The sequence below is a fragment of the Stegodyphus dumicola genome, chromosome 10 (assembly GCF_044657685.1).
Source record: "Stegodyphus dumicola isolate Sdum_Otavi_A_Nest chromosome 10, ASM4465768v1".
NCBI classification, from domain to species: domain Eukaryota; kingdom Metazoa; phylum Arthropoda; class Arachnida; order Araneae; family Eresidae; genus Stegodyphus; species Stegodyphus dumicola.
Genome location: NC_140777.1, coordinates 57,356,546 through 57,384,487, shown reverse-complemented (window position 1 = coordinate 57,384,487; position 27,942 = coordinate 57,356,546). Strand labels below are relative to the sequence as shown.

General features: G+C 33.3%; 1 protein-coding gene across 1 annotated transcript; it reads right to left on the bottom strand.

The window, feature by feature from the left end:
* Nucleotides 1-49: 49 nt before the first annotated feature.
* On the bottom strand, nt 50-27,129 carry LOC118206070 (cytochrome P450 18a1-like). Its single transcript, XM_035378342.2, has 6 exons — nt 26,684-27,129; nt 17,469-17,799; nt 13,128-13,324; nt 10,747-11,010; nt 7,465-7,641; nt 50-291 (listed from the first exon to the last, which is right to left on the bottom strand). The coding sequence occupies exons 1-6, from the start codon at nt 27,030-27,032 to the stop codon at nt 164-166; spliced, it is 1,446 nt and encodes a 481-aa protein (XP_035234233.1). The 5' UTR covers nt 27,033-27,129; the 3' UTR covers nt 50-163.
* Between the last annotated feature and the right edge of the window lie 813 nt (nt 27,130-27,942).

Sequence of the window (27,942 nt, the reverse complement as noted above, 5' to 3'; positions counted from 1 at the left end):
AGAGGTGATAAAGACGATTTTTGGCAGAATAACACAAACTGACTCAACGAACTCAAGAATGGAATTTTATTCAACATGAATAAGGCTTTTATAAAATGAATTTAAACTTATTCAAAAGATTATCCATATTTTTCTGGCTTAGAATTCCTACACAATAATGAAATTATCTTTCTACTAGTTTCAAGCTTTCTTCATTATCTCCGGGATGTAATTCGAAATTCTGAAGAAGAGAAGCTATGATCAAAAACACTTCTACTTGCGCAAATGACTCTCCAACACATGATCGCTTTCCTAAAAAAAATTAAAAATTAATTTTTTTGATATTCTTCTGCAGATGGTTTTTACAAAAATAATATTGAAAAAGGATTATTTAAAATTCAAAGAAATTCTCTATTTTAATCGAATACTTAACATCATAAAAAGAAAGATTAATGAATAAGTAGAAAAAGAACATAATTTATAAAGCACAATCACATTTAATAGTTCACAAAGCAATGAAATTTCGAAATGGAAAAAAATTATAATAATTTAATCCAAGTTCACAAGTTCACATCGGTTGACTACAGCTGTCACATGAACAATGAAATAAATTTAAGCTATGTATGTTTTTATTACACAGATGGCTTCTACTTCCTTAAATATTAATGCCGTGTATCATTTGATTATAAAATTCCTTAAAAATATAATTTTACCTAATTGGAAGACAAACACGTCAATGCAAAATTTAAAATTAGGCAAGAAAAGAAACTTCGGACTAATAAAGATTTTGCATGAAAGTCTAATCGGTTTCGAGAAGGATCAAATACATATCCTTCTTCTTCAGAAATAAAAAGGTTTGGCAATGAAATTAAAGTACTCCCATTCGAAAACTATTTGCTTTTAAAAAGAGGACCTATTTCTGATGACTTTCGAAATCTGTTGAATATTATCCAAAATTTTTTCCGATATAAGGTTGCTTTTTTTTGTCTGATTTTAAATGACAGAATTATACTTGTATACTGCATAAGTACGCAGGCTTGTAGAAAAGTCTTGAAACTCATTGGCTTATTCGAAAGCAGATGACTGTATCAGTGGTGTATTTTGCTTTTAAATTCGAATCCTTATTGTGTAACACATTTTTCTTTTTTTTTTCACACATTTTGCTGAGTTCGAAACATGACGTACACATTTGTGTTCGAATAAGTGTTGAAACATTCTAACAACAGTGTTGAAAGAGATCTTTTTTAGATGTGAATGTGGAAGTCTCCACATCTAAACAAATCTCTTCAACACTGTTGCATGACTGAAACGTAATAGTGAAACTGTTTTGGGGCATAACACCGAAACGTGTTTAGAAAATACGTGTCACTGAGCCTAGGTTACATGTAGGCTATTTTGTTGTTCACACTTCAGCAGGGATGAATTGAGATATTTAAAGGCTCTAAGAACTTAAAATGATTTTGGTATCCCTATGCACAATTTCAAAGCAAACGTTTTTCCCCAATTTTTTCTCTCTTAGTTTTTTAGTTCAACTGCACTTTACATTCCATGGTAAAACCGGCAAAAAGAAATTTTGTGTTCTCCTTCTCTTGAGCGCCCAAGCATATTTGGTGATGTCCTCCTTGCTGCTCTAATAACGTGCTTATTTTACTTGCTGATTATGTGGATTTCAGATTGTGTTACCAATACCGCAGCAGCAACATGCAATTTGCATTGTCTTGAAGCAAAAGCGCTATTTTTAGAGCAAATCTGGACTTTTCTTCCTCAGGTTGCACACAAAGAAATTTCAAGATACTTGCATACTGTTTACTATCTGCAAATGGCTGACAATTCCTAAGCGAAGTGAGTAGCCAGCTAGAACATGCTCTGTCGATCACTTGCATGTTACCGTCTTTAAGTGCTTCCATCAATAAAATTTTAAAGCACGACTAAAGGTTTCATCACCATATGCACACTGTAATATTTCAAGCCTTTCATTACAGCACATAATTCAATCACATATCTGTCGGATAGTCAGATTCATTTTCCTCACTCTCTAACACGAAACGTACCAGATAAATACACTGGATTGCTGAATGCCGTGCTGTCCAACAGTAAATTCAGTCATCCCAATGCGAGTTAAACCACTTTCGCAAAACCCAGAATAGGATTCGCATGCCTGATATTAAAAAAATCTCAAGTGGCTAGCACACGACCTCCCTCCAATTCCATGTCTTAAATACAAATGACCTATAAATAATGTATCATTTTCGGTTGATCGTTTTTAAACAAAACCTAGTTTGTTGTTCCAATAAATGTAAAGGTCTGTAATAGGAAATTTTGGAATGTATTTTATTAGGATGTATAAAAACTAACTTTCCTAAGTTTACATAAATATGGTGTTAGGGAATTTAATAACATATAATTTAATTAATTGTTTTTAACTAAAGAGAATTACCGCATTTGACGTCATATAAGACGCACTTTTTTTTTCCTAAATTTGGTCTCAAAAAAGTTACCTGCGTCTTATACGTGAAGGACACAGTCTTATACGTGAAGGTAATTGCATTCAATAATTGTTTATTTGGCTTTTACGTAACGTGAGAACTAAAAGAAACCACGCTATTGAAACCTTTTTTCCTTGTGTGTGGCCGTCTAAATAAGGGTGCGTTTTATATGCCGTCAAATACGGTAAGTGTTTTTAATATATAGGGTATCCATAATTTAATCACCGGATAACGGAATTAAAATGCAACTTAATTTTGCGAAGTAATCGGAAACAATTTATATCATCGTACTCTTTAGTTCAAAGAATTTCATTTATTCTAAATTTTGGGAATGTTTCCCTGTTTGTTTACAGATAAAATGACGTTATGTCGTGAGAAAGCAATCTACGTTCTGTAGTTATGGGAAACGAAATCTCTGAAATCAGTTCAGAGGCGATTTGGACGTGAATTTAATAAACCTCCTCTAACAGAGCAATCAATTAAAAGATAGTCATAACAGTTTTGAGAAACCGGACATATTTTGCTTTAAGGAGATGCAAGTAGTGATGAAAGCATTCGAGATGTGTTTGCCCGGAGTTCCAATAAATCCATTTACCACGCAAGCCTGCAAATAAGAACTTTCAGGTCGACTGTTCGTAAAGTTATTCATGAACGGTTAAAACTGACTGCGTATAAATTGCTGATTTGTCAAAAAATTGTCAAAAACCTAATGATCAAGTAGTTCATAAGGAATTTTCTGTAGACATTCTTGACCTTATCAGTAATGATGATCAATTTGTTCAGAAAATCGCACCCCTCTCAATGGGATACACATGCGTATAATATTCTTTATGAAAAATTCGCAGATCGTGAGAGATGGACTAATTTCATGTCACTCCGTTCTCCGAACGCCACGCCACGCGACTTATTTTGCTGGGGACACTTAAAGAGCCAAATTTATGCTGCAGAGATCCTCAACATCAAAGAACTAAAAGTTCGAATCACCACTTAAACAGTTTGACCTGCTTATATATCCTTGCGACATTTGCGTATAAATAAAGAATGCTCGTTAATTTTCGGAATGGGAGCTGAATAGTGACAACCGTGCGTTCCGGGGTAGAAACAATGCAATAGGCGTTTGCCAATTTGCTTTTTCCTCGTCACCATCAACAGTGCAAGAAAATAACAAGAGCAAAATAACAACCTACATTACAGATTGGTTTGGTTTGGTTCATGTGATTATGGCAAAGCTTCGAGCGTTATCTGCCTAACAGATCTAATAGAAATAGCCTTCAATAGGTGTTGCATTATTTAGAGTAAACTCTTTTTTTAATTCTGTATTTTCTCACGGAAATCTATTAAGAATTTCAAAGTATCACTTCCGGTTTATCACATGAAGTCAAAATTTCATATGATATTTTAAATAATTATTGTATATGCATATACGAATTTTAAATACTAAAGTTTAGAAGTTTTGATTACATATTAATGTATTTTTTCACGAAAATATGTTCAGAGTTTCAAATAAAGTATCACTTCCGTTTTATCAATCTAATATATTGTTACCACTGATATAAAACTCTTGACCAGAACTGAAAGGTTTTCGATTATATTTTAATATAGTTTTACATCAAAAACTACTGTGGATTTCAAATAAAGTGTCATTTCCAATTGTCCAATTTTACCTAAAATTTAATTAACTCTTTATATGAATGCAGAAAGTTTAAATACAGAAAACAGAAATTTTTAGAAATTTGATGTAAAAGTTATCGTTGACGGAAAAAGAGTCGTCATACAGACAGTCAGATAGAAAAACTGTAAAAATGATACTAACGTTTTGTGGGAACCATAATCCGTGCTTAAATATGTGAATGAATGAAAATGAAAACTCACTATCAAATATTTTGTCCGGCAACATTACCTCCCTTACCTACGTATATAGATTGGCTAGTGGTAAAAAGGAAATAGTGGGAATTTAAAACGCATTCCAATAGGCCTTATGTTAGTTCATATACTTAACGGAATTTCAAATGAAAATTATATCGAAATAAATTAATTAAATAACGGTATTAATTAAGACAGGTCATAGTATAATTAAGGGTAATAATATAAATATGGGTAAGGAAATAAAGTAATGCAAATAAAGTTATGCCAATACTATTAAATGGTATGCAAATAAATTAATGGGTTAAAATGGGTATATAACTTCTTATATATAATTTATTAAAGGATAATGAATACCGTAATATTTACTAATTGGAACATTTGCTTTGTTGAGACAATATATAACTTCAGATTTTGCTTTTACATATCTGTTACAGCGACAGGTTGATGTTATTTTCATAAAATTCTTTTCGGGAAGATTCGTAATTGACATGGAATGATATGTTTGGCATCAATAAGTAAAAGCGAAAATTATTATCTTTCTCCTAAGCCCAGTGTATGTTACATGTTATTTTTTTTAATGTAAACCAAAACGTTAATAAAATAAACATATAAGCTTTGGAATTATCTGACTCAGTTCACTAATCAAGTTAACATTTTAATATGCCAGAACTGCTTCTAAATTAATAAAAAAAGAAGGAAACCGCCTGAAATTCTAATTATTTTCAATAAGACATTTTTCTCATTCGATTTATTCATTTAATTTATAATTTTTAATTCTGATAATTCCATTTATATCTCTTCCTTTTTTGCTATTTAAATTTTATTTCTATTTTTTCTCTATTTGAATTTCTATTTCTATTTATTTTATTAGGTATCCCGATGGATAGGAAATATCAAAGAATTTTCAGTTTTATGCAGTTTACTTTAAGCTTAAATTTAATTTGCTTGACCAATTATTTTATGCTGGCAAATCTGTACTATTATTTCTCCCTTTTCGTTTCCCCACCAGAGTGCAAATTAGTTCGCGTAATTAAGTGAAGGTTTGAAATTGTGTAGAAGAGAGCGTGTTTTGCTGAGTGAAGGCCACGTTACTAGGTGTGCTTTCTAAGATGAGAGTTCCTATCTTCGGCCGTGAATTGTAATTGCCGGTAGTATTTCTGGCTGATGAAGCTTTAATAGCTAAATTCGCGTTTAAATTACTTTGCACTGCCTCTGGCTATTATCTATTTAGATTTAATTTTACAGTGTATTTTTACTTTGAATTCTCGCCATAAATGTTGCCTGATTTGTAAGCACCAGGTGTGCCTTCTGTTCATTTCACTTAGTTTTAAAATAAAGGCTCTTTTACACCCTTCTCAAATATCTGTAATATTTTTTTGAAGACCTGGCAATAAGTCACTTACACAGTCTTATTGATGATTAGCTACAAATTAGAATTAGTAAAAGGCATCTTACAACTTAACAACAAAAATTTATTTTACTAAGAATTTTTAAATTGAGAGACGTTAGTATACAAAATAACTTTTGAATAATTTTCGAAATAAAATATGTGTCTTGTAATTTGGTGAATAACTAAATTTAATATGTCCTTTTAATTATTCGAGGTGTTAATTTAGCATATCTGTCACGTAGTGCATGCTCATATTTAAAAATATCTCGTTAGCATAAACAAATTCTATCAGAAATGATAGCTGTCACAATTTTCTAATATAACTAAAACTGAGAAATTATTAACGCTTTCTGAACTAGAGAAACAAGATATTTAACAAAAATTCACTATGATCTATATGCTTAAAGTCATCTGAATTTTCAAAAAATCTTGTATGTGGTGTAATAATTCTCCTTTCAAAGCTTAAACATGAAGTCTGTCGTATTTATCTTACTGTTTGCGAATACTCACCTAAACAAGGAACTGCTTTATAACCTCTAAAACATAACATAATTAATAAGTCCTTAATTTCTATCAGTTTATTTATATAAACTCAAGCCCCCTCGATCGGTATATTGGTTATTATTCCTGGCTGCTGCATAGTTTGTTGGACTTCTGCTCGAACCCTGGAGAAAGCATAGATGTTCCTAGTGTATAGTGTCTGTGAGGTATGGAGGCACGCAAACTCACGGCTGGTCGAAAGTCTTCTCAATTGGTTTGACAATATTAGAACAATGGTGGGAGACCTTTGGATTGGTCTCCCGCAGTGCTATCACACTAGTGCAGAGCTGGACACAGATGTACTTCACTCGTATGGCGCTTAAGACTCATGCCAACGACAGACGTAGTCTTATGCTCTTTCTCATGTGATTAAAATTCGTGAACTTTAGTTTAGACAAGTGAGATGAGTCACAACAACAGCATGAACTCAAAAGTAATTCAGGCAATAACGCCAGTTGAAACAATGGCCATGATTCCTTTTCGCCTGTTAAAACAAATGTTAACCGCAGTGGCATTAGAAAGTTAGACAATCATTAATCATTCTCTCAATTTGCCCTTTGAGCTACAGATAAGAAACGAAGATCAATTTCTACAGTTAATAAACCCTAGAATGTAATGGAGAAAGCTTCAGAAGAATTGAAAGCTGAGAAGGATAAAGCAAAATAATCAGAAATATATTTTGAACGATTAAGAATCACTTTTGGAAGAATTATGCCATGGTTTCTGTTTCCCCCCCCCTTTACTACATAAAGATCAGGATTCCAAAAAGCAGCGAACTGTATTAAAAAAAAAACCTTTTATTTAAATTTTCTCGAACATTGATCTCTTAAGAGTAACACTGTTGTTTGATTTTATATGTAACGATTTATATTAGTTTTATTAAAAGCAAAATCTCTCAAAGCATATATTCTCTCTATCTTAACAGGTTACAGTAAGACTTTGATTATAATATCTTAATATTTTGAATTTACTGCTTTGATGAGAAGCGTATGTATGTGCTGTAATGCCAATGAATGTCCAAATAAATACAAAGCCGTGTTTCTTTCCCTAATGAGTATTTTGTGAACAGTGACTAAGTATATACAGTATTATAGTACTAAACTAAGACATCACTATTTATGATAGTGATGTCTTAGTTTAGTACTATAAAATCTGTATAATTTAGGTTTAATTTACCTTGAAATGACATGAATACCTACTTACCTAAACTGAAAGGGTATGGACCAGAAATTTTTATTCTTCTGCCTTCTGAATTCAGGTACCTTCGTGGGTTGAACTTTTCTGGTTCCTCAAAAACCTCAGGATCTAAATTCACCGACCATAGATTCGATACAATGACACTACGACGAGGAATTCTATAGCCTTCAATAGTTGTTTCCTCTGAAAGAGATTTTAGAAACACATGCAAAATACCAGACATTATAATCATTCTAATCTTATCTTTATTATGAATATGAATAAACTTCTAAACAATTGGTAACCCATAGATTACAAGCAAAGTTTTTCCCATTCTTGGACATTATTCTTAGTGGCATAGAAATTCTTAAAGTTTACAATGCCACAACATTATTTATCAGTATCAATGTAACAGAAGATTAACAAGCAGATGAAATATAACCTAACTATTGTTATGTAAAATTGCGATACAAAAAAAGGACATGAGTTATAAAATAGATAGCTATGGAAGCGATGACATATAAATTAATACCTTCCCAAATCATGATGCTCAACCTAAGACTGCTATGATGCTCTACATTGCAGCTTTTCAGATATCTTTCTCAGAGGCGAACGAAAGTTCAGCCGTCATGAGTCCAAAGATTATACGAAATCACGAAAGATCATTTGTGCCTATTCAGCGTCCTTGTATTTTCACTTCACCTTGAAGCAGTTGACATCAGTAACAGACGATCAAAGGAAAGCCAAAGCAATGAAGCTTTGATGCAGCTGTTGTCGACTAACAATATTAGCATCATTGTTCTACGTTGTTGTAATAACGCTCTCAAAATTATCGCACAATTTCGTTCACAGCATGTGGGCTAAGTGTATCTTACCTTTCTGGTGTAGTACTAGTTGCTTCATTTTCTTCCAATCGTTTTCCATGACAGTTAGTAAGAGAAGCCGCTGAAAATTATAACGTGGAATATGTTCTCATTCCTTGGCTTAGATTATATCTTAAAAAATAACCTCTTGACAGTCTCACTAAAAAAAATGGCAAGAAGAATGGAATTTTTGGGTACAGGGCAGACGCATATCTGCCAACGGTTGATTCTAAATCGTAAAATTCCGATTGCACATATCGGAATTTTACGACCATGTTCTGTTATCAAGTTACATAACAGAACATGGTCCCTTCGCAATGCTTTGCTATAAACATGTATTTACCAATAATGATCATTATGTCTGTGGGGGCATTGGATCTCCAGATTATTGATGGAATGTCCCTTAACGAAACAACATGATATTAAATTTTCCTGCAGCTAATGTCATTCCTGTCAAAAGATTTCTTAAGGAAAGAATCTTGTTCATATAACATGTAAAATTATGAATCTGTTGCATTTTAAAAGATATTTGCCATTCCTGTTAAAAATTGCTTCAGTTGCTTCCTGCCGAATATAATAATAGCATATTTACTTCTTTTTATAAATTTCCTTATTTTATTTATGAGATCACACACAGCAACTTTATTTTATAAGCCTTAATCAAGACATTATGATTATTTGTATTATCAGTTTTATGATAGTTTGATCGAGCTTTATAGACTCTGGCAGACTTCAACATTGACAGATGGCTGGTCATAGATTAAGATTCTAAAGTATAAAACTGCATGGAAGTAATAATAATGTATTTTTAAATTTTGCAAACTTAAAAATTACTTTTGAGAAAATTCTTTCGACCAATCATATATCACGCAGTTGCAAATTAAAGAATGTTAAGCAACATTAAATCACAAAAGAATATCACTGTGTGATAATAAAGGGGAAAAATCAACTTTGAATTGATGAAATTTGCTTTTTAACCAACATGCTCGAAAATGACGTCAAGAATTGAAAATTTTTAAATTTAATGTTTGGTTAATTTTTGGCGTACTGGTATTAGGCCTCCTGTATTTTTAATAATAATTATAAACTTTTATTAAATAGAAGTATAAAATCGTACAAAAGGTTAGAATTCGTAATTTTTACTAAATTATCTTTTAAATTGAAAAACATATCATACAGGTTATGTATCACTTTAAAAACTTTTTCGTAAATGGAAGCATATGTTTACGGCTGCGCAAATAAAATGTATTTTATTTTCGCACATAACGGCTGCGAAAATAAATTAATTTTAACGACGTTTATGGACGCAGTAAATAGTAAAAAATTAATATTAAGAGTAATTTTTCATTTAACAGAATCAAGTTCGAGCTGTTTCTTGCTATTTTGGGGCTAGGATTCTAAAACGATTTGGGGGCCGTTTAAATAATGCTAAAAGTGTTCAGAGAATTTTTTTAAATGTTCGATCTGATAGTCTTTTTTTCTTGCACTATAAGTTGCACCGTGGTTTCCATGACAGAAGTGATTTCGTTAAATTGTTAACCGTTTGATTTAAATTTTATTCAAAACTTTTTTTCCACTCAAATGGATGGTTTTATAAAGTTTAGCATGTTTTAAAAATCACCTAATAGCATCTAAACTTTTGGTAGACGTTAAGCGAATTATCGCTAAATCAAAAATAGCAACTGAAACTTCAGAAGAGTGTAAAAGACACTTTTATTGAAAACTAAGAACAGAAGGCACACGTGGTGTTTCCAAATTAGCCAACAACCTGACGGGATGTAACTTAAAGTACTAGTGAGTCAAATGCAAAATTTAAATTAAATAAGCTAGTAGCCACAAGTTGCCTGCGAAGTTGCTTAATGCGAAGTTAGTCCACAATCTAACCGGCATGGAGATACAATATCAGCAATTATAATGCAAGGCCGAAGACTACAAATCTTATATTAGCTAGTGGCCTCGCAAGGCAGAATACGCTCTGTCTTACAATCCAAAAACCATGCGCGAACTAATTTGCATTCTGGGGGAAAAACGCAAGGTAGAAGTGACAATAGAGATCTAAAACACAACCTAACTGGTTAATTAACATTTAGAGGAACCTTACAGCGTAAGCAGTAAATTTCTGAGATTTTTGGTTTGTTCGCTAGAAAAAGACATGTGTGAAAAATCGTTTAAACATTACATTCATTAAATTAAAAAAATACCCAAATCAGATTTTGAAAAAAAAATCGCTTCAATACTTTGCACTGTCATTCATAACAGTATGTGTATAAAATTTAGACTCGACTGCTTATCAGGAAGTAGGTTAAAGATGTATGATAATCTTCCGACAGTGAAAAACGCCATGAATGAACTAAATAAATGCTTATAAATACATAAATGGGTGTTATTGTAAACGTTTTTAATTTTATCCAAAGTGAAAATGTATTTGTGCTTTGATAGAACTTACCGAAATTTGAATACTGCGTTGTAATAAGAAACGGAGCAGCGAATCTGTACAGTTCCTGTATAGTAGCGTCTAAATATGGCAAATTTAAACGATCTGACCATGAAGGAAGACGTTCTCGTCCTACAACGTTGTCCATTTCCTTTTGGGCTTCACATTGCACACTTAGATGCTTGCTTAATTCGACCAACATGCCCATGATGGCAGTGCTAACTGATTCCATTCCTTCGATGTAAAGGTTAAAACTGATCGCTCGCAGTCTTTCCACTGTAAAATGTATGAAAAAGGATAAACGAAAAAAAAAAAAATGATTCTGAAAAAGCAGTTTATGAATACATAATATGGCAGTATGATATATAGCAGTGATCTCAAACTTCTGACATCTAAAACAATTTTAAGCGGTCTGGGAATACGTTTCACTTAGATACTGATTGCAAATACAGCGCTTATGATTTTAAAACAAACAGATATTGACTGAGCTTCCTATTGAAAAGAAAATGATACAGCGGAGAGGTTGTTGCTTTCTCTTGCTAGCATAATTCTTAAATCCACATTAGCAATCGCAACTGGGGGAGATGCTTGGAATTCATCCCAATGGGTTTCGACTGCTTTTGTGGCGCTAAGTTCTTATTTGCATTTTACTTCGTATTTCTCCTGCAGAATTCAGCATGTATTTGTCTAACCTAAGCGCTGATATAATGATGCCATTTCACGTCTAGGAAAGTCGCTTCAGATTTAATCTTGAATAATAATGTTAAATTATTTCAGTTTGCTTTTGTTTCGTTTTATACCAGTAAATCTTCATGATTACTTATATTTGATTTAATTTCGCACTGGAAATTTTCACGAGAAATCCAAATCTTTTAATTATTTTGTAGAGCAAAAAGGTCGGCAAAACATTTTCAACCGTTTTACTGTTTAAGCACTGCATAGCTCGAAGGTGCGTCATAGGTTACGCAATTCGACAGAAAACTACGGAAAGCCCAATGGCTTGTTGAAGACAGTTCTTCGGTTGCGATAACAATGTACACTTACGAATTACGTGTCCTGCTAATCTTGTACGCCTATCTACGTGACTAAAGTTTAGTTTACACTATTTTTTTGTTTTGTTTTGTAAAAAATGTTTTTAAAATTTTGTTAAATAAAATGTTCTGGTCTGTCAGCTGCTTTCAGACCGTGCATTCGGCTTGCATGCAATTTGAGTTTGCTTTTGTTTCGTTTGACCACTGGTACATAGCATAAACTAGATTGATCGAATGTAATGGAAATTGAAGAATTCGCGTGGGTACAGCCAATGTACCGTCGGAGATTTGACACATTTTTAGAAGTTCTGTATTAATTATCAATTTCTTGATATTAAATAGTTCTGAACTGCATTCTTCTTATTACATTTAAGCGCTATTGTTGAGTTCCCTTAGTTAGTCTCTTATAGCGGAACCATTTTTTTTTTCCTGTTGTTGTTGTTGCGAAAGAGAGAATGAATTACTGTTGCAGAATGCTGTTATAGCTGCTGTGGGTATTGTGTGAAGATTAATGAGGCCATGAAAGAAGGTTGATGCTCATTGCTGCTATTTTAGTGTGGGAGGACGGAACTTGTATCAAGCGATAAAGCTAAAAGCATGCCTTAATCTAAGCGCTGAGATGATGATGCCATTTCACGTCTACTAAAGTCGCTGCAGATTTAATATTGAATAATAATTTTAAATTATTTCAGTTAGTTATTAGTTTTGTTTTATACCACGCTTGTTCTTCTTCGTTTTAAAGATAAAATCTCTTTAAATGAACTACGGTTTCAACAGACCAAATGAATATTATTATGAAATTTTAACGATGATAATGTGGCATCTGAAATACTCTTTAAAAAAATTGTAAAACTTCATTTCAAATGAAAATTAAAAGTAGTTCAGATTTGCATTTTATATATGAAGGAACGGTATCGTTGTTCGTAATTAAAGACAAACCAATGCTTTAATTGTGCCTTTCTTTTCTCACATTTTTATTCATTTTTAAGTTCCTTCGGGTGCATTTAGTAAATACCTTTTTAAAATTTTACTTCGTTCTTTTCGATTTGTAATATTCTAATATTTTAGCAGGTTATCTTTAAGTGAGTGTATGAAGATGTCGACTTATGAGAAAATGCTTATTTGGTAACGATAATTAATCAAGCATATTTGTCTGCTTCAATATTAAAACAGAAAGTTTACCTCCAGTTATGTCCAAATGCTAACAATGCTCGCCTAACATAATCTCGTACCTCGAATTAATGATTATAGCTATGCAATCTTTGTCATATGGAAAATTCTACTTAACAGCTGTAGTGAAGTTATATTATGCAGCAAAATGCATTTCATGAAATAAAAATCATTCAGATTTTCATAACTTACTTGAAAAGGAAGACTCGTTCAGTTTTCCACTTTTAAGAAGTTCATTTCGTTTAGACAGATAGACATCTACATAATCCCGGATATGATCTGGATCGAAAGATGTAAGACGTTCATCTATGAAAGCATCCGTTATCGTCCTCAAATAATCTCTGTCTTTAATTGCTTTACGTTGTGTTGGCAATATGGTTGCATACAAGCTGAAACATCACAGAAAAGAATGAATTCCACTAAAACGTGTTTATGAAAATTTAAATATATTAAATCTTTTATAAGAAAATTATTTTCAGCGTCGAAATATTTGATGAAACATTTAAAACTAAGAAAAAGAACAACATATGGGATATATGGATTCAAGGTGAACATATGAGGTTCAAAGTGATCTTTGCAAACATTGAGATTAAGGAAAACAAAAAGGAAATCATAGTTATTTTATTATTTCACTCTGTAATGTCCCATTTCGATCTTTTCCACTTTAAACAAGAGACAACAAAAATCGTACAACTTTACCATTTTAGGCATTTTTTTTTCTGCAGATGTTCGGGATAAAAAGCATTAAAAATAGTACCAGTGAACCTTTCCCTCCCTCATTCGTCCTCTTTCACAACAATGTTGCTGGTGAGACGCTTAAACGTTCAAAGAAAGAGGTTGGACGAAATGGTAGCACGTGCTTCACTAACAGGTGTTTTACTGCATGTTATTATTTCATTAAAAAAAGTCATGTTTACTGCATTAGGTATTAACGCCATTGATATTAATGTTACATCTAAGCAGTGTCTGAGCACAAAGTTTAAAGAGCGCAGCTTTTTCGTGGATCCTGAATGAAAAAGTTAAAAGTGGAAACCCTCTTGCCTATAGTGAGAGGTTGAAAAGAGACAACTTTTGAGAAAAGCCTTCTTCAGAGAAAGTCTAAAGTTGAGCAATTTTCATAAAAGCTTATTAAAAAAAATCCGAAATAGGATATAATCATTTTACTGAATATTTCATATGAGAAAAACTGGAGAAAAAAGAAATATTAAGCTTAACGTGTTTGTTATTAAATTTATTATCATTATACAAAATAGAAAAATCGCTTGTAACCCGCATCCAGCTAACCGGCAATATTAAAATGGCACTTTTAAAAGTCTAGATTTAAATCTTATATTTAAGCTATGAGATAAAAAGTATGTAATAAGCTAACAATCTGAAGCCTTAAATATTGAAAACATTTGTATTACTTTTTTGCCGCCCAAGGTATCAAGCTTTATCTAACTAGTTAATCAAGGAATTATCTAGAATATAAAGATGAATTACCGATTCTTCTTTATGTGTTCATGTGCAAACATTGAAAACAGTGTCCACGAATTTTAGAAATAATTTACACTGAAGGAAGCCATAAGCCATATTTACTTTATCTCTTTTCTGGAAAGATATAAAGAACATTATTTTATACCACTGTTGGAGTAAATTGTAGTCTATGATCATGTTAGTAATTTAAAAATCGAGTAACAAAGACACTCTTAGTTTTAAAACATGTTCAGGGATCTCGTCATCTTCGATTTACTTACATATTTTGAGAAAATTAGTGTTACTGAAGAGAAGGTGAGACTTTAATGAATGAAGATAATTCTCCTCGCACTCTCTCTAAAGCTGACAAAGGATTGCAAACTATCATAAGATTTCCCGAGAAATGCTTGTCTATATCCCCGTACATGATGTTACACAGCTTTAAAACTACAGCGGCAATCTCATAAGCAAGCAGACTATAGGGTTATTATTATTTAAAATAACAGTTATTATGATTCAAATACTGACTATGTTTTCTCACCAGAATGCAAATCAGTTTGAAAATATTTAAACTGAGGTTTTCGGATTGTAAGAGAGAGAGCGTGTTTCAACCTCCCAAGGCCATGTTAGAAGGTTTCTTTAATTCTGATAACAATGAAATTATCCGGGTTTGCGTTATAGATGCCGTCGTTTAAATTGTTACACCGGTGAGATATTCTGAGCCAACTTAGAATTAAATTTAATTGTGTGGTCTTAACTACTAAGCTCAGTTTAAATTCTGAAATTTAGTGATAGTTTAAGTTGCATCATCCCAAGTTGTGGCTGATACTGTGAGCACGAGACGTGCGTTTATGTCTAACATCTCATTTTAATAAAAAGGTTATTTTAATGTTTTCACGTTTTTGTATTTCATTTCAGAAGTCATTCAAAGTTAAATGGAATCATGTTAAGGAATTAGTAATTTTGATGTCATAATAAATAGGGTAATTTTAAAATTGTTTAACTTTTTTTTTCTGAATTCCCTCCCCAATCGGTGGGCACTAGCCATTATAGGAGGTGACCACTACTAAGGCTGGAAGCGATGATCATTTTTTTCAGGAATATAAAATCATCTTATGTGTTTTAATTTTAAGTAATCTATACGACTGAATTTCGATACGTTATTTATTTAATTTCGGAGCAGAGATGAAAATCACTGCCGATGGACTTCGTATGCTGCAATTTCTATAGATGGCATAATAAATCATGAGCGAGTTAGCTCTAAAAATACGTATTCAAACTTATGCGGATAAAACTCTTACCCGGAATCAGTGTGGCCCCGTTGCTGCCAGCTAAAAGCGATTCTACTATGCTATATTTGTTCGTGAGCACCCCAGAACATTAAAGATTTTCGAAAATACGAATTCGAAAGTACTGAAGTTGCTCACACTTTCTCTGAATCAGAATATCTAAATCTTAAATGCCTGCCAAGAACCAAATCGCTTTTTATCTAAAGACTTATTGTTCATGCTTGTTTCGCGTATTCTTTAAAAGAGTTATATTTTGCACAATTTCCACAGATATCTTAGCAATTAGATCAGCATTAAATGTTGCAATTGTTTCTTCTTGTACCCAGACTATGAAGTTCGATATATTCGGAAGAAGAAGAATTAGTAAATAAATAAGTAAAATATTCTGGAAAAACTGATATTATGAAAGAGATACCAATTAATAAAACTACCATTAATTAAACAGAAGAGATATTACAATATATAATCTCATTTGTATGTGCACTGAATAAATTTAAATACCAAAGAAAAGAATATGAGAGGATGGAACAAAAAGTTCAGTTACCGAATAAAGTAATATTAGCATAAATTGTGTTTACTGCAAAAGTATGAAATAAATTATGATTCGATTGTTAAAGCTTATTATTCAATGTTATTATCAAGTTTGTTGATGTATAAATTTTTTCTCTTCCAGTCTGTAGTAAAACTTTTGCTGTTGACTAATACTCACTTGTCTGATATATAGTCAGCCCAAGCACACGAAAATCGTGGCAAGGAACGTAAGATACGCCTGTCGCTGGCAACAACCTTGAGCACCTTACAGGTGACAGTGCGATTTAGATCAGTTCCGCCCCGATTTCGATAGGGAGCCCTTGGGAGGTTGGATCCCAGGATCTCCCACCCATCTTTTCCTACCACAATTTTTCGAGAGGACTTTCTGCTCGCCTCATATTTAGATTGCCCCATGCCGCACGGACACTATACATTTATAAACATCCATGCCTTCTCCGGGATTCGAACCCGGGCGCGGCAGTCAGCAACGCTAACCACTATATCAGTTGGGTGGCAAAACTTTAATGAAATTCTGTAGCATGCACGAAGTAGTAACAGAAGTGAAATAAAATGTGTATATTGCCGTGAAAGATCGAAACTGGAGAATGTCGACACTGTCTGGTGAATGTCGACAATGCCAGATACGTCAATGAAAGACCGAATGTTTGGTTATATTCTTATACATTCAGATCATCATCGACGCATGGTGACAAGCACAGATATACTCTGGTGGAGATTGAAACGAAAAGCCGAGAAGACAGACAGAAAGGCGTTGTAAAAGAAAAAGGACTCCTGTGCAATTCAAAGAGTCATAGCAGTTTAAGTTGTATAATCAATTACATATTTAAGTAAGTTTATTATTGGTATTATTTTCTTTTCTCATTTAGAATGTACTGTTCGTTTTAAGTTCAACAGTTTATTTACATGTGCTGTTACTTCAGCTTTCTCCTTTTTTGACGCATATCATAATATGTTTTAATAATGAAGCGTGATTTAAAAATGTTTTTATGCAACATTCACCATCAGTACATGGTGAATGTCGACATTTGCAAGTGTAAATGAGAAATTAGGATATTTAGCAAACATTTCGTGCATACACCAAGCGACTATGTGAATGTTAACAATCACCGAAAAATGTCGACATTCTCCAGATTTCGGTCTCATGGTAACGCATGTTATTCCCTTCTTAATATATATTCTAGCATGAAAATAATGACTTCGTTTTAAATTCAAAAAGCAAAAAGAAAATTAGACGTACTCGTGAATCCATCCTACAAGGTAATTCGCTCTTCCAATAAAGAGTTCTCTAAGGCCTTGGCCACTGCGCAATATTTTCGGCATTCTAGGATCATTTCTGTCAAGTTTTGTGCTGAATAAAATCTGAGAAACGAAGCTGTTTGTGGCATAAGCCAAATGAGCTAGTATCTCAGTAGACCTTCCAGTGTTCTTACGAAGGATTTTTAACATGCTCTGGACTTCATCTGCAATATGATTTTCCATTTCTGCTTTGCCGACGCCGAAATTCTTCAGATTGTGCATGAAAAAACGTCTCTGTTCTTTCCAAGGTATACCATCCTCTTGAGTAATTCCTATAATGATAAAAATAAAAGCTCTGCGAATACATTCTTTATAAGACACGTCATAAAAATACAATAGCACCTTGGTATACGTCCGTATTAAAATAAGTCCAACTTGATATATGCCCTGGTTGGTTAAATTTTTTTTTATATACGATATTTATTTGGAATACAACTCAAATTCGATTATTAATGACTGAGCTCACTACCCTTGTTTGATTCTTTCGAGCCGCCTAGCCAGTATAGTGGTTAGTGTCGCTGACTGCTGTGCCGAAGGGCCCAGGTTCGAATCCCGGAGAAGGCATGGATGTTTGTAAATGTACAGTGTCCGTGCGGCATGGGGCACTCTAAATATGTGGCAAGCCGAAAGTCCTCTCGAGAGGTTGTTGGTAGGGGAAGAGAGGTGGGAGACCCTTGGACCCATCCTCCGGGGTGCACTTCATCAAAATTGGGAGCGGAACTCAGCTAAGTCGCACCGTCACCTGTAAGGTGCTTAAGGCTGTTGTCAACGACAGGCGTAATCTTGCGCTCCTTCCCACGAGGAATTTCATTGGCTTGTGCTGACTATAGGTCAGACAAGTGAGCGTTAGTCAACAACAACAATCTCTTTCGAGACAATGCTGCGATTGCCATGGGTGTTGTTGCTACTATATTCAATTTGCAACTCAGCTACATCTTCGAATTTTCATGTGATTTTCTGCTTTTTCGCGTGAATGTTCTGTCAGTTCTTTAAAGATGAGTTTTAAAAATGTTAATAAGAAGAGTCAGGCATCGAAGAAAATGTTAGAATCACCATGGAGGTGAAAAAAAGACATTGAAAAAGCAGGAAAATGGCATGCGTAGTCAGGACTTGATTATTGCATACAATAATATCTATGACTGAAAAATAAAGACGCTACATTACAAAAATTACATAGGCTAACGTAAGACTCAACTCATTAACGTAACTCAACGTAACTCATTAACTCAACTCATTAACGTAAGACCTGGGGATCCTCAACCAGGCTTAAGTAGGAACCTGAAAGAAGAAAAGAGCTAGAGAAGGTATATATAAATAAATTTAATTATTTTTCATTTATGTACAGTATACATTTCGCATACTGCACTGCTATTTCATTATTAAACGGCGTTATACTAAAAACAATAAAAATTTTTTAAAAAATGTACTAATATATTTTTCTTTAACTTTTATAGGAAAATTTCGTTTGGTATATGTTCAATTTGTTATAAATTCAAGGATCTGAAACAGATTAATAGCGTATACTGGGGCACCACTGCGCCTAAAATCTTTTACACATGAAAACATATGAATTCCCTCATATATGAAACATATTTTACATATGAAAAACATGTGAATATATCGCGGCAAAAACATAGTTGTGCAATATATCATGACAGAGAAAAAAACTGTGTCAGGAGAAAACTTTGCAATTCTAAAACGTTGTGGTGCAAAACATCGTAGTACGAAATAAAATAGTGACAAAGTTTCGTAATTTGAAAGCATCCGATACAAAAATCGTGGTAGAAAGTAAAGTAGCTGCAACATAGCAGAAATACGTGCGTTCAGGATTCTGAGGAACTATCGTTCGGGACTACAGTATTATTTTGAGAACAACGAACCCCCTCTAATTTGACCACTCACGGTTTCAGATGATTTTGGTCTTCTCTGGAGGGGGTCATCCGAGGTGACGTTTAATAAAGATGTTAATTTATTACGTAAGAAATACTTTTTACATTCAGAGGTTGTCGTCTTGGGAAGGTGGTCACAATGAAAGGGTTCACTATATTTTAAATGGACAGAAAGATAAAATACAATTTTTTTTATTTCCTTGTACAAAGTAACAGAAGTATAGCAATCAAGAGCAATTTCCGATAGCATATTTCAACGGTAATATCCATTTTCTCCGCTCCCGAATCCATTTGGACGAATTTTTTTGCGTGATGTCTATACATCGGAAAAAATAGAGGAAGTTTTTTTCCAAAACGGATGTAAAATGGATTCGAAAGGAATTTTTTTGTGACGTATTTATCTTGCATTACTCAAAATCGACTAGCAGCAGAGCTTTGAAATCTTATATAGGGGACTGCTATAAATCCAGTTGTGCCCCCTCAGCCTTTTACTGCAAACGAAGCTGCCAAAAGTATATATATTCATATATATGTAAAATATAAAAAATACGACGGCTTTGCTTTACGCGAACAGGCAACCTCTAATTAACTTTCCGCAATTTCAGGATCTTTTCCCTAGACTTTCGAGAACATTCTGGCATGTTACGTAATCGTAACTATAAATGAAGAGTTCGCGCCATTTTTAGTCAGATTGCTTTTCTCCTGCTGCTTAAGAACTTTGCTGCCGCTTTTCCCGTCTGTTTTTCTTTGTTTGAATAGTATGACGCGGTAAATTTAAATTCAATCCTATTTAGTCTAAATTACTATCGCGTACGTAATCTTGCAGAATCTAAAAGAATAATGATTTGCCATTTTAAGTGAATTAAGATATGGAGATTTAAAAAATGAAATCTTTCGATGTCATCATATCTGCTGTAAGCCACTCAGCCATGTCCGGATTTTGATGCCATTTATGTGCCCGACTGCCAAAATATTACACACACACGCACATATATATACATACCCACAGCCTTACCTTTATTTTCGCAATCGTTAGTCATATAAAACAATAAAATCGATAAAAATCACATTGTAAATGTTCATAATATTCATAAATGATAATTTCTAATATTCGTATGCTTTAGTACAAAGGCTATTCATTTATAAATAATATCAGATTTGTCTACCGAAATATTTCTAACATATTAGAAGATTTATTTCCAGATGGCCCAAACTCTACGTTGTTTTAAGTGATAACGCTGCAAACTTCAAAGGAGTGGAAAATGTTCTTGATAACCTCCTTAAAATTTGCAGATCAGATCCTGATCAACACTTTAGTTCCGAAGGAGATATAAGCTGAAATTTCATTCCTATTTCTAACTCACATTTTGGTGGCTTGTAGGAGGCTAATATAGAATCAGTGAAAAGAATTTTTCGAAAAGGTAGCGGAAAAACACTTTTAAACTTCGAAGAACTATCTATATACATCTTTTGTCAAAAAAGTTTCAGAACAATTTTTTTTTATTTCTGAGTTTGCAGTGCTAAGAGGAACAAATGATGCTTTTATGTTGCCTGGTATTTATTCTTACTTTACATTACCTTGACATTACCTACGAAAACTTACTAGGTGGCAGGGATTGCTTAGCAGCTCACTGTCCCGATTGTTGTCGCATTCGTTAAGGTGACGCAATGGATACTGATTGTGAGCATTAAGTTCTGTGTTAAGCTCAGGAAAACCCCTAGTGAAACGTGAAACATGATTAAGCAAGCATATCCAGGACAGGCATAAGAAGTCGTGTTTTCGAAGGGTACAAAAGGTTTCGTGAAGGCAGAGATTCAGTACAAGGCGATCTCAGAGGTGGTCGCCCGTCTGTAGCACAGACCGATGCAAACGTAAAACGTGCTAGGCAGTTATTGCAAGAAGACCGTCGTGTAACTGTGCGTATGATATCAGAAGAACTGAATTTGAACCGTGATGTGTGTCATAAGATTTTACGCGAATATTTAGGGAAGCGGAAACCTAATGCAAGAATCGTTCCTCACTCGCTAACAGATAAACATAAAGAGCAAAGACGAAGAATTTCTGCTAAAGTATTGGATAGAGCCAGACGTGATCTCACATTTGTGTCAAAGATTACTGTATTTTTTTCTTGTTTCCGTAAATGGAAAGGTGACTGGAAAGAAAGCTTCAAGATTTTTGCAGACATCCAACGGGTTGTGACAAATGAGCTTGCAAGTATCGCAGTTGAAGATTTCCCTGCTTGCTTCCATAGCTTCAGAAACGTTGGCAGTTGTGTCTAGATAGCCAAGGGGACTACTTTGATAGTAGCTAGAATCATTACTTGGTAAATGCAGTTTTCTATTTTTTTACGAAACTTGTCTGACTAAAAAGGTACATTAGTTACACAAATAGGTGTTTGCTTGAACTCTTGAACATATTTCTGCTGATCCAACGGATCTTCAGGCTTTGACTCCAGGTCATTTCCTGGTAGGAGCTACATTTTTGTAGATACCAGAATCAAATGACACTGTAGATTTTTTTCCTGTCGTCTTCTAGGTGGACCTTAATTCAGAATCTTAGAGCTAATTTCTAGAACCGTTCTAGTGTGAAATATCTCAATCATTCTCAAACCAGTTCAAAATTGAATTAACCGAAATCCAATCTATAAGTAGGACAACTAGTTTCGCTGAAGAATAAAAACAAGACTTTCATGAAGTGGGCACTGCTATGCTCGACTGATTCGGAACATTTGCTATGTTCCAAATCGGGATATGGAATTGCTACACATATGTTAGATACCACCGCCGGGAAGTTCATATAGCTAGTCAAAACTAGCTTGGAAAGAAGGCATTTATATGGAGTTTTGTCCCTCCTCTTTGTTGAGATTGCCACCTTACAAAACATTGCTAACAATGATTTTGAGTACCTTTGTTCAATTATGTTTCCAAAAATAGTAATAAATTTCAGTGGTGCTCATTTTGGAGATGTGGGCACTATATGAAATTCCATTATATGTTCTCAGAAATGTGGTTTAGCTTCAAAAATAATAATTCTTTGGAGATAGTCGGTGGCATATTCCACTGTAACCACAGTTTTGCATATTATAAGATTTTTAACTACTACAAAGCTAAGCGCTTTCCGTCTTAAAAAAAAAAAAAGTATTTTTCTGCGATTTAGGAAAATTTACTAGTACTGGTACTTAAATTGAACATATGGAAAACGGCAATGGAAATCCGCTAAGTTCATCCGTAGCCATATTGCCATAGCTTAAATCCGTGCCCACAGATGCACTGTGGAAGCGATTAAAGAGCCAGCTTATGTTTAATTAACAATATTGCTTAGAAAATAATTACTGTTAATTAGCTTTCTTGCAAATAATATTTAAGTGTTTTGCGTTAGAAATGAAGCATGTAAAGAGAGCCAAGAAAGTTGTAAGGTATTTCTCCACCATTCCTAGCGTGTCTTCGTGGTGTAGTGGTCAGCACACTGAGCCGGTATTTCAGAGGTCTGTGGTTCGATTTCCGGCGAAGGCGTTGCTAATTTTTCATCTCTTCCGCTTCCAAAAAAAATCCTAATGTGTCTACAGTGGCGCCCGAACTAAAAGGGTTGTGCATGATAACTCTCCACACCCAGGATTTGGCGATTGGGTTCCCTAAAAACCCCAGTCGCCCTTTAAAAGGGGGAGTATGTAAGGTATTTCTCCCGCCTTCCTAGTGTGCCTTCGTGGTGTTAGTAGTCATCACACTGAGCCGGTAGTTCAGAGGTCCGTGGTTTGATTCCCGGCGAAAGCGTTGGTAATTTTTCATCTCTTCTGCTTCCAAAAATAACGTAATGTCTCTACAAAGTAACTCTTTGAACGTATGTACAGGAAACAGTGTTGCTCTTAAAATTTCTGCAAGATGTTTATATGCAGAGAAATAATTAACATAATGTTATGGAAAGAGAGGATTCTAAACCAGATAGGTCAACTAAAAGTGATATGTCATCAGGTCAGTCGTTCAAACTTTAATTTAATTAACGTATAAAAAATTTATAAATTGATAAATAAAAAAGCACTGGGAAGAAAATTGGCCGTTGTTAATTTAACAGTGGCATAGAATGGGTTAAAACAAGCAGTCTTTATCAAAACAGACGATGCATATTTTTAAATGTGTAAAACCACAGAGGAGGCCAGACTGATGATTAATACACAAATAAAATAATACGTAATTTAATATGAAAATCTCATCTCATTTTGAATTCTCTTTCCCACTTTATGATACCACTAAAATAATTAAAGATCGAAAGAATAAAATATAAGAGAACAGAAATTAATTTGAAAGAATATTAACATAAAACTGTTTATTACAAGACAAATATTACGTAAGATTTGGGAAGGAAGAACAAGATTATATTGTTTTATAAAATCGCATATTACAATGAAACTACCCCTTAGTTCCAGAACATTGTGGTTTTTCTCTGTATTAGAAGACATAATTGGTTGAGAATGTTCAGTACCAATTATTATTTGTGTTTTCAGAAATACTGTTTATTTTCAGAGGTTATCACTATGAGAGGTTTTAACTGCAGCTCTTATCGAATTATAAGCTGTGTTGCTTCAATTGTTCGCGATAAGTTGAGTTCAATTTTCAGTGTTACAGATTTGAAAGAAACATAATTATCTGATTATGGGAAAATATCTCGTTCAGTTTAAATTTTATACTTGGGCGATAATCTTACTTTTATCATACCTTTTAAATACCGTATCTCCTAGTCTGACTTTTATCATATCTTTTTAAATATCCCTTTTCCTTGAATAGCTTGTCACATAATTATTTAGCCAGACTTGTTTTCTTTCAGGAAGAAGAAGCCTTCCTTGAGTTTTTCACATTCTAGACTATTTTCAAGATGTAAAACACTTACACTTTTTGAGATCATTTAATTTCACCGCCCATTTTTATAGATATAAAATGCACGCAAAAGAATTTCTCGAAATGTTTCTGTAACAGAAATGGAGAAATTCTTTCGCAAACTAGCCCTTTTATGAAACCTCGTGAGTTTCCCTCCACCAAGATTTTGCGATTGGATCCCCCTAATCTCCAGTTGCCTTTTAAAAGGGGGAGCATATAAGGTATTTCTCCCGCCTTCTTAGCGAGCCTTCGTAATGCAGTGGTCAGCACACTCGGCGCGTATTCAAGAGGTCCGTGATTCGAGTCCCGGCGAGGACATTGCTCATTTTTCACACCTCCTGCTTTCGAAATTACCTAATGACTCTACATATTGAATGCACAGGTGCGATGATAGATTAATAAAATTGATTTTGTCAACAGAAAAACTTCAAAGTTCATTTCTAACGCAAAAGATTTTCCACAGAAATACTTGTAAAGGGCTTCAGTAACACAGAGTACAATTAGTAGTTATGATTCAAACTACTAAGACTATTAAACACAATGCCATGCAAAGGGCATCTAAAAAGAAAGCTAACCCGAAAATATCTCCAATCTCAAGCTGAACTAACAGCTCGCAACAATAAAAACTGAAAGTAGAAGCTCTCTCCGGCCTTATATAGTTTCCAACCGGCCGCCGAGATATTATTAATACTTTCTGCTTTCTCGAAATTATTGGAAAGCAATATGAGGGTCGAATTACGGTTACAGCTAATACAGTGATCAATTGCATTTATTCAATTACAATACTTATTACGGTGATACAGGGACCGAACTAAAATGTCGCCAACTTTGACAACTTCTTGCCAAATTTGATGAGAAAATAACTCGCCAAAACCGTTGTTAGTTTGGCGATATCTCGCAAAAGTACCAAGATACCCATTTACTCAATTGGGCTGCTCTTTTCCCTCTGTATTCTTACTTTTCCAGAACAGCCCTCTTTCTTGAGATTTTTCGCGTTACACAGAGAAATACAACAATTTCACTTATAATTGTACTAAAAGCATCTGTGTAGGTACAAAATAAATAGAACTCTTGTTAACTACATTTCACAAAATCCAAAAACATAGAACGTAGAGCATTTTCCGGAGCCTATACAGAAGTAGGACATAGCACCGAAATTCCGGATTGTCCAGTAAATTGAGTAAAGTAAAAAGTCCAGTAAAAAGGCATAAAACAAGCCTTCTTGCAACAATATTGTTTTTAACAAGTTAACCTTGCGAAAGTGTACTAATTTTATTTTAATCCTCTAGTATCATTCATTGTAATAAGAGAACATCTTTTTTTATTTCTACTTTTACTGATGATTATATTCAAGTTACTTGCGTGGTAGTTAAACATGTTTGCTGTGGTAGTTCACAATTTCGAAAAAATTTCTGTAATTGATCAGAGAGCATTTGTTTTCACGTTCTGTATTCATAATTCATACGAATGTGTCCTGCTAGGACATATGTGTGTGAATTTAGAATTTAATATACATATGAAAATCTTCATACATATATGCCAAAATTTTCAATAAAAGCAATTAAAACCAAGTATTTATCTATACAGCCGTGTTTCCTCTCTCAATTTCTCAAGAACCAAAGAATTTAAAGGTCTGTAATTAGAGTTAATAAATGCATTAACACATTTTTTTCTTCGAGATAGTCAAATACTTGTTTATAACATTTGCGATACATTCGGGCAGCAGATTATAAAGACTATATTTTGTTTGCTAGCATCGATAAAGCATTAATGATCGTAATATTACTGATTTTGCTATAATATTTAATGAAACTATTCACTCGTCTTTGTCATATATTACTCAAGTATTAAAATTTCGTCCCAGGTTAATAAATTACAAATTAAAAATAATAATTCGCTTATATTTTTTATTCACGAAACTAATACTCACGTGAAAGTGTTCATAAAAGTTGATTCAGATTGTTTTTAAATATGGTGAATCAAACATTATTTTAGGTCTACGACACCTGAAGATTACAAGAAATTTTTAAGTTATGAAAAATAACCTGCGTTCATTTTGAAAAAACTTCCTCATTTTTCAGAAAGTTCCATGATAAATAAAAGCTGATATTTGCAAATAAAATTAAATCGTTATACATGACAATATAATATAATCGTTATATATAAGAAAATAAAAATACCTTCAGTTTTCACGTCTCTTTTGACGTCTGTGCTGTTTAATGATATATAACTTCTTTTACAATGAAATTAAATATGAATTATTTTAATGATTTTATTACGAAAACTGAGAATAAAATCATGCAAAGTAATGGATTTGAAGAAAACTGAAGAATTTTTTACAAAGTGAATTATTACACAAAATAAACATTTTTTACAAATTGATCAAAAACGTGCTCACCAATTCCATCGGACATCAAAGTTATTACATTGTTTCCATAAGGTCTTCCAATAAATTCATCCGCTCTATTAATCAAAACCTCCTTAATGACTTTTGTGCCATTCAGAATGATGATCAACCTTCCTCCGAGTGTGCGAAAGCTAAATACATTCCCATATTTTTTACTTAGTTTAAAAAAGTCTTCGTGTGGCCTGTCGGAGATATATGGGTAATAACCAATGAATGGTAATCCCCAAGGTCCTGGAGGAAGCTTTCGATTATTATTCCAAAAGTAAATAATCAGCCATGTAAAAATTAAAACTATAACACCTACTAATAAGGGGTTATAAACATACTGTTCTAGAGCCATTTTTCTCTGTATAGAAACGCCATTTGAGCTTCGATATCAAGTATTTTTCTGATTAAGAGAAAGAATGTTGAGCTTTGATACCCTTCTCAGTAGATGCTATAGCTACGCAACACATTCATACATGCATCCAAGGTCGGCAAAGGAACAAGGCTAGGCTTATCCCATTGCTCGAATTCAATGTTTTCAATTGACGGTTAGATGTGGGAGAAACGAAGGCGCGAAGGGAGTAGGGATTAGTTACCTTTGAGGGGACAGTGGACGTTCAAATACTTTTTTTTAAATTATTGTCATAGAATTATGAAATTTTGCATGCATGTATATTTTACTATAATTATATTTTATATTTTTGAAAAAATTTCTGGATCATAGCAATTTAATTTTTTTTCAAATTTTTTTTTCAATTTTTTAAATTTTTTCAAAATGCTCCATGCGACTGAATTTTTTTCTGTCTTTTGTTATTTTTGCTTTATTTTTTATTAAAAATGCATTGAAAACGCAACTTAGTATCGATTAGTGAATTGCATAAAATGTTAGTTTTTAATCAATATTTCTTTCACATATACCTGAATTTTGGACAAAATTTCCCACTTTAATACACTTTAATTGGACTTTTATCCCCTTAATGAATTCGCATTCAAAAATGCATACCAATTTTTGTTACATGTATAAATGCGAATCTAAATTACAAATTACAGTCATTTTGAACATAAAATAAAGCGCATGGAGCATTTTGAAGATGCAATAATTGCGAAAATTTCATTGTGAGAAAAATACATTTTAAGAATATTTTTAGGCTTACCTATAATATTTACTTCTTAACATGTCCTAATGTATGATTTTATTTAATATAAAATATTTTAACATTATTTTACGTATGCATAAATAATGTTTTTACTAATAAAATCGTAGA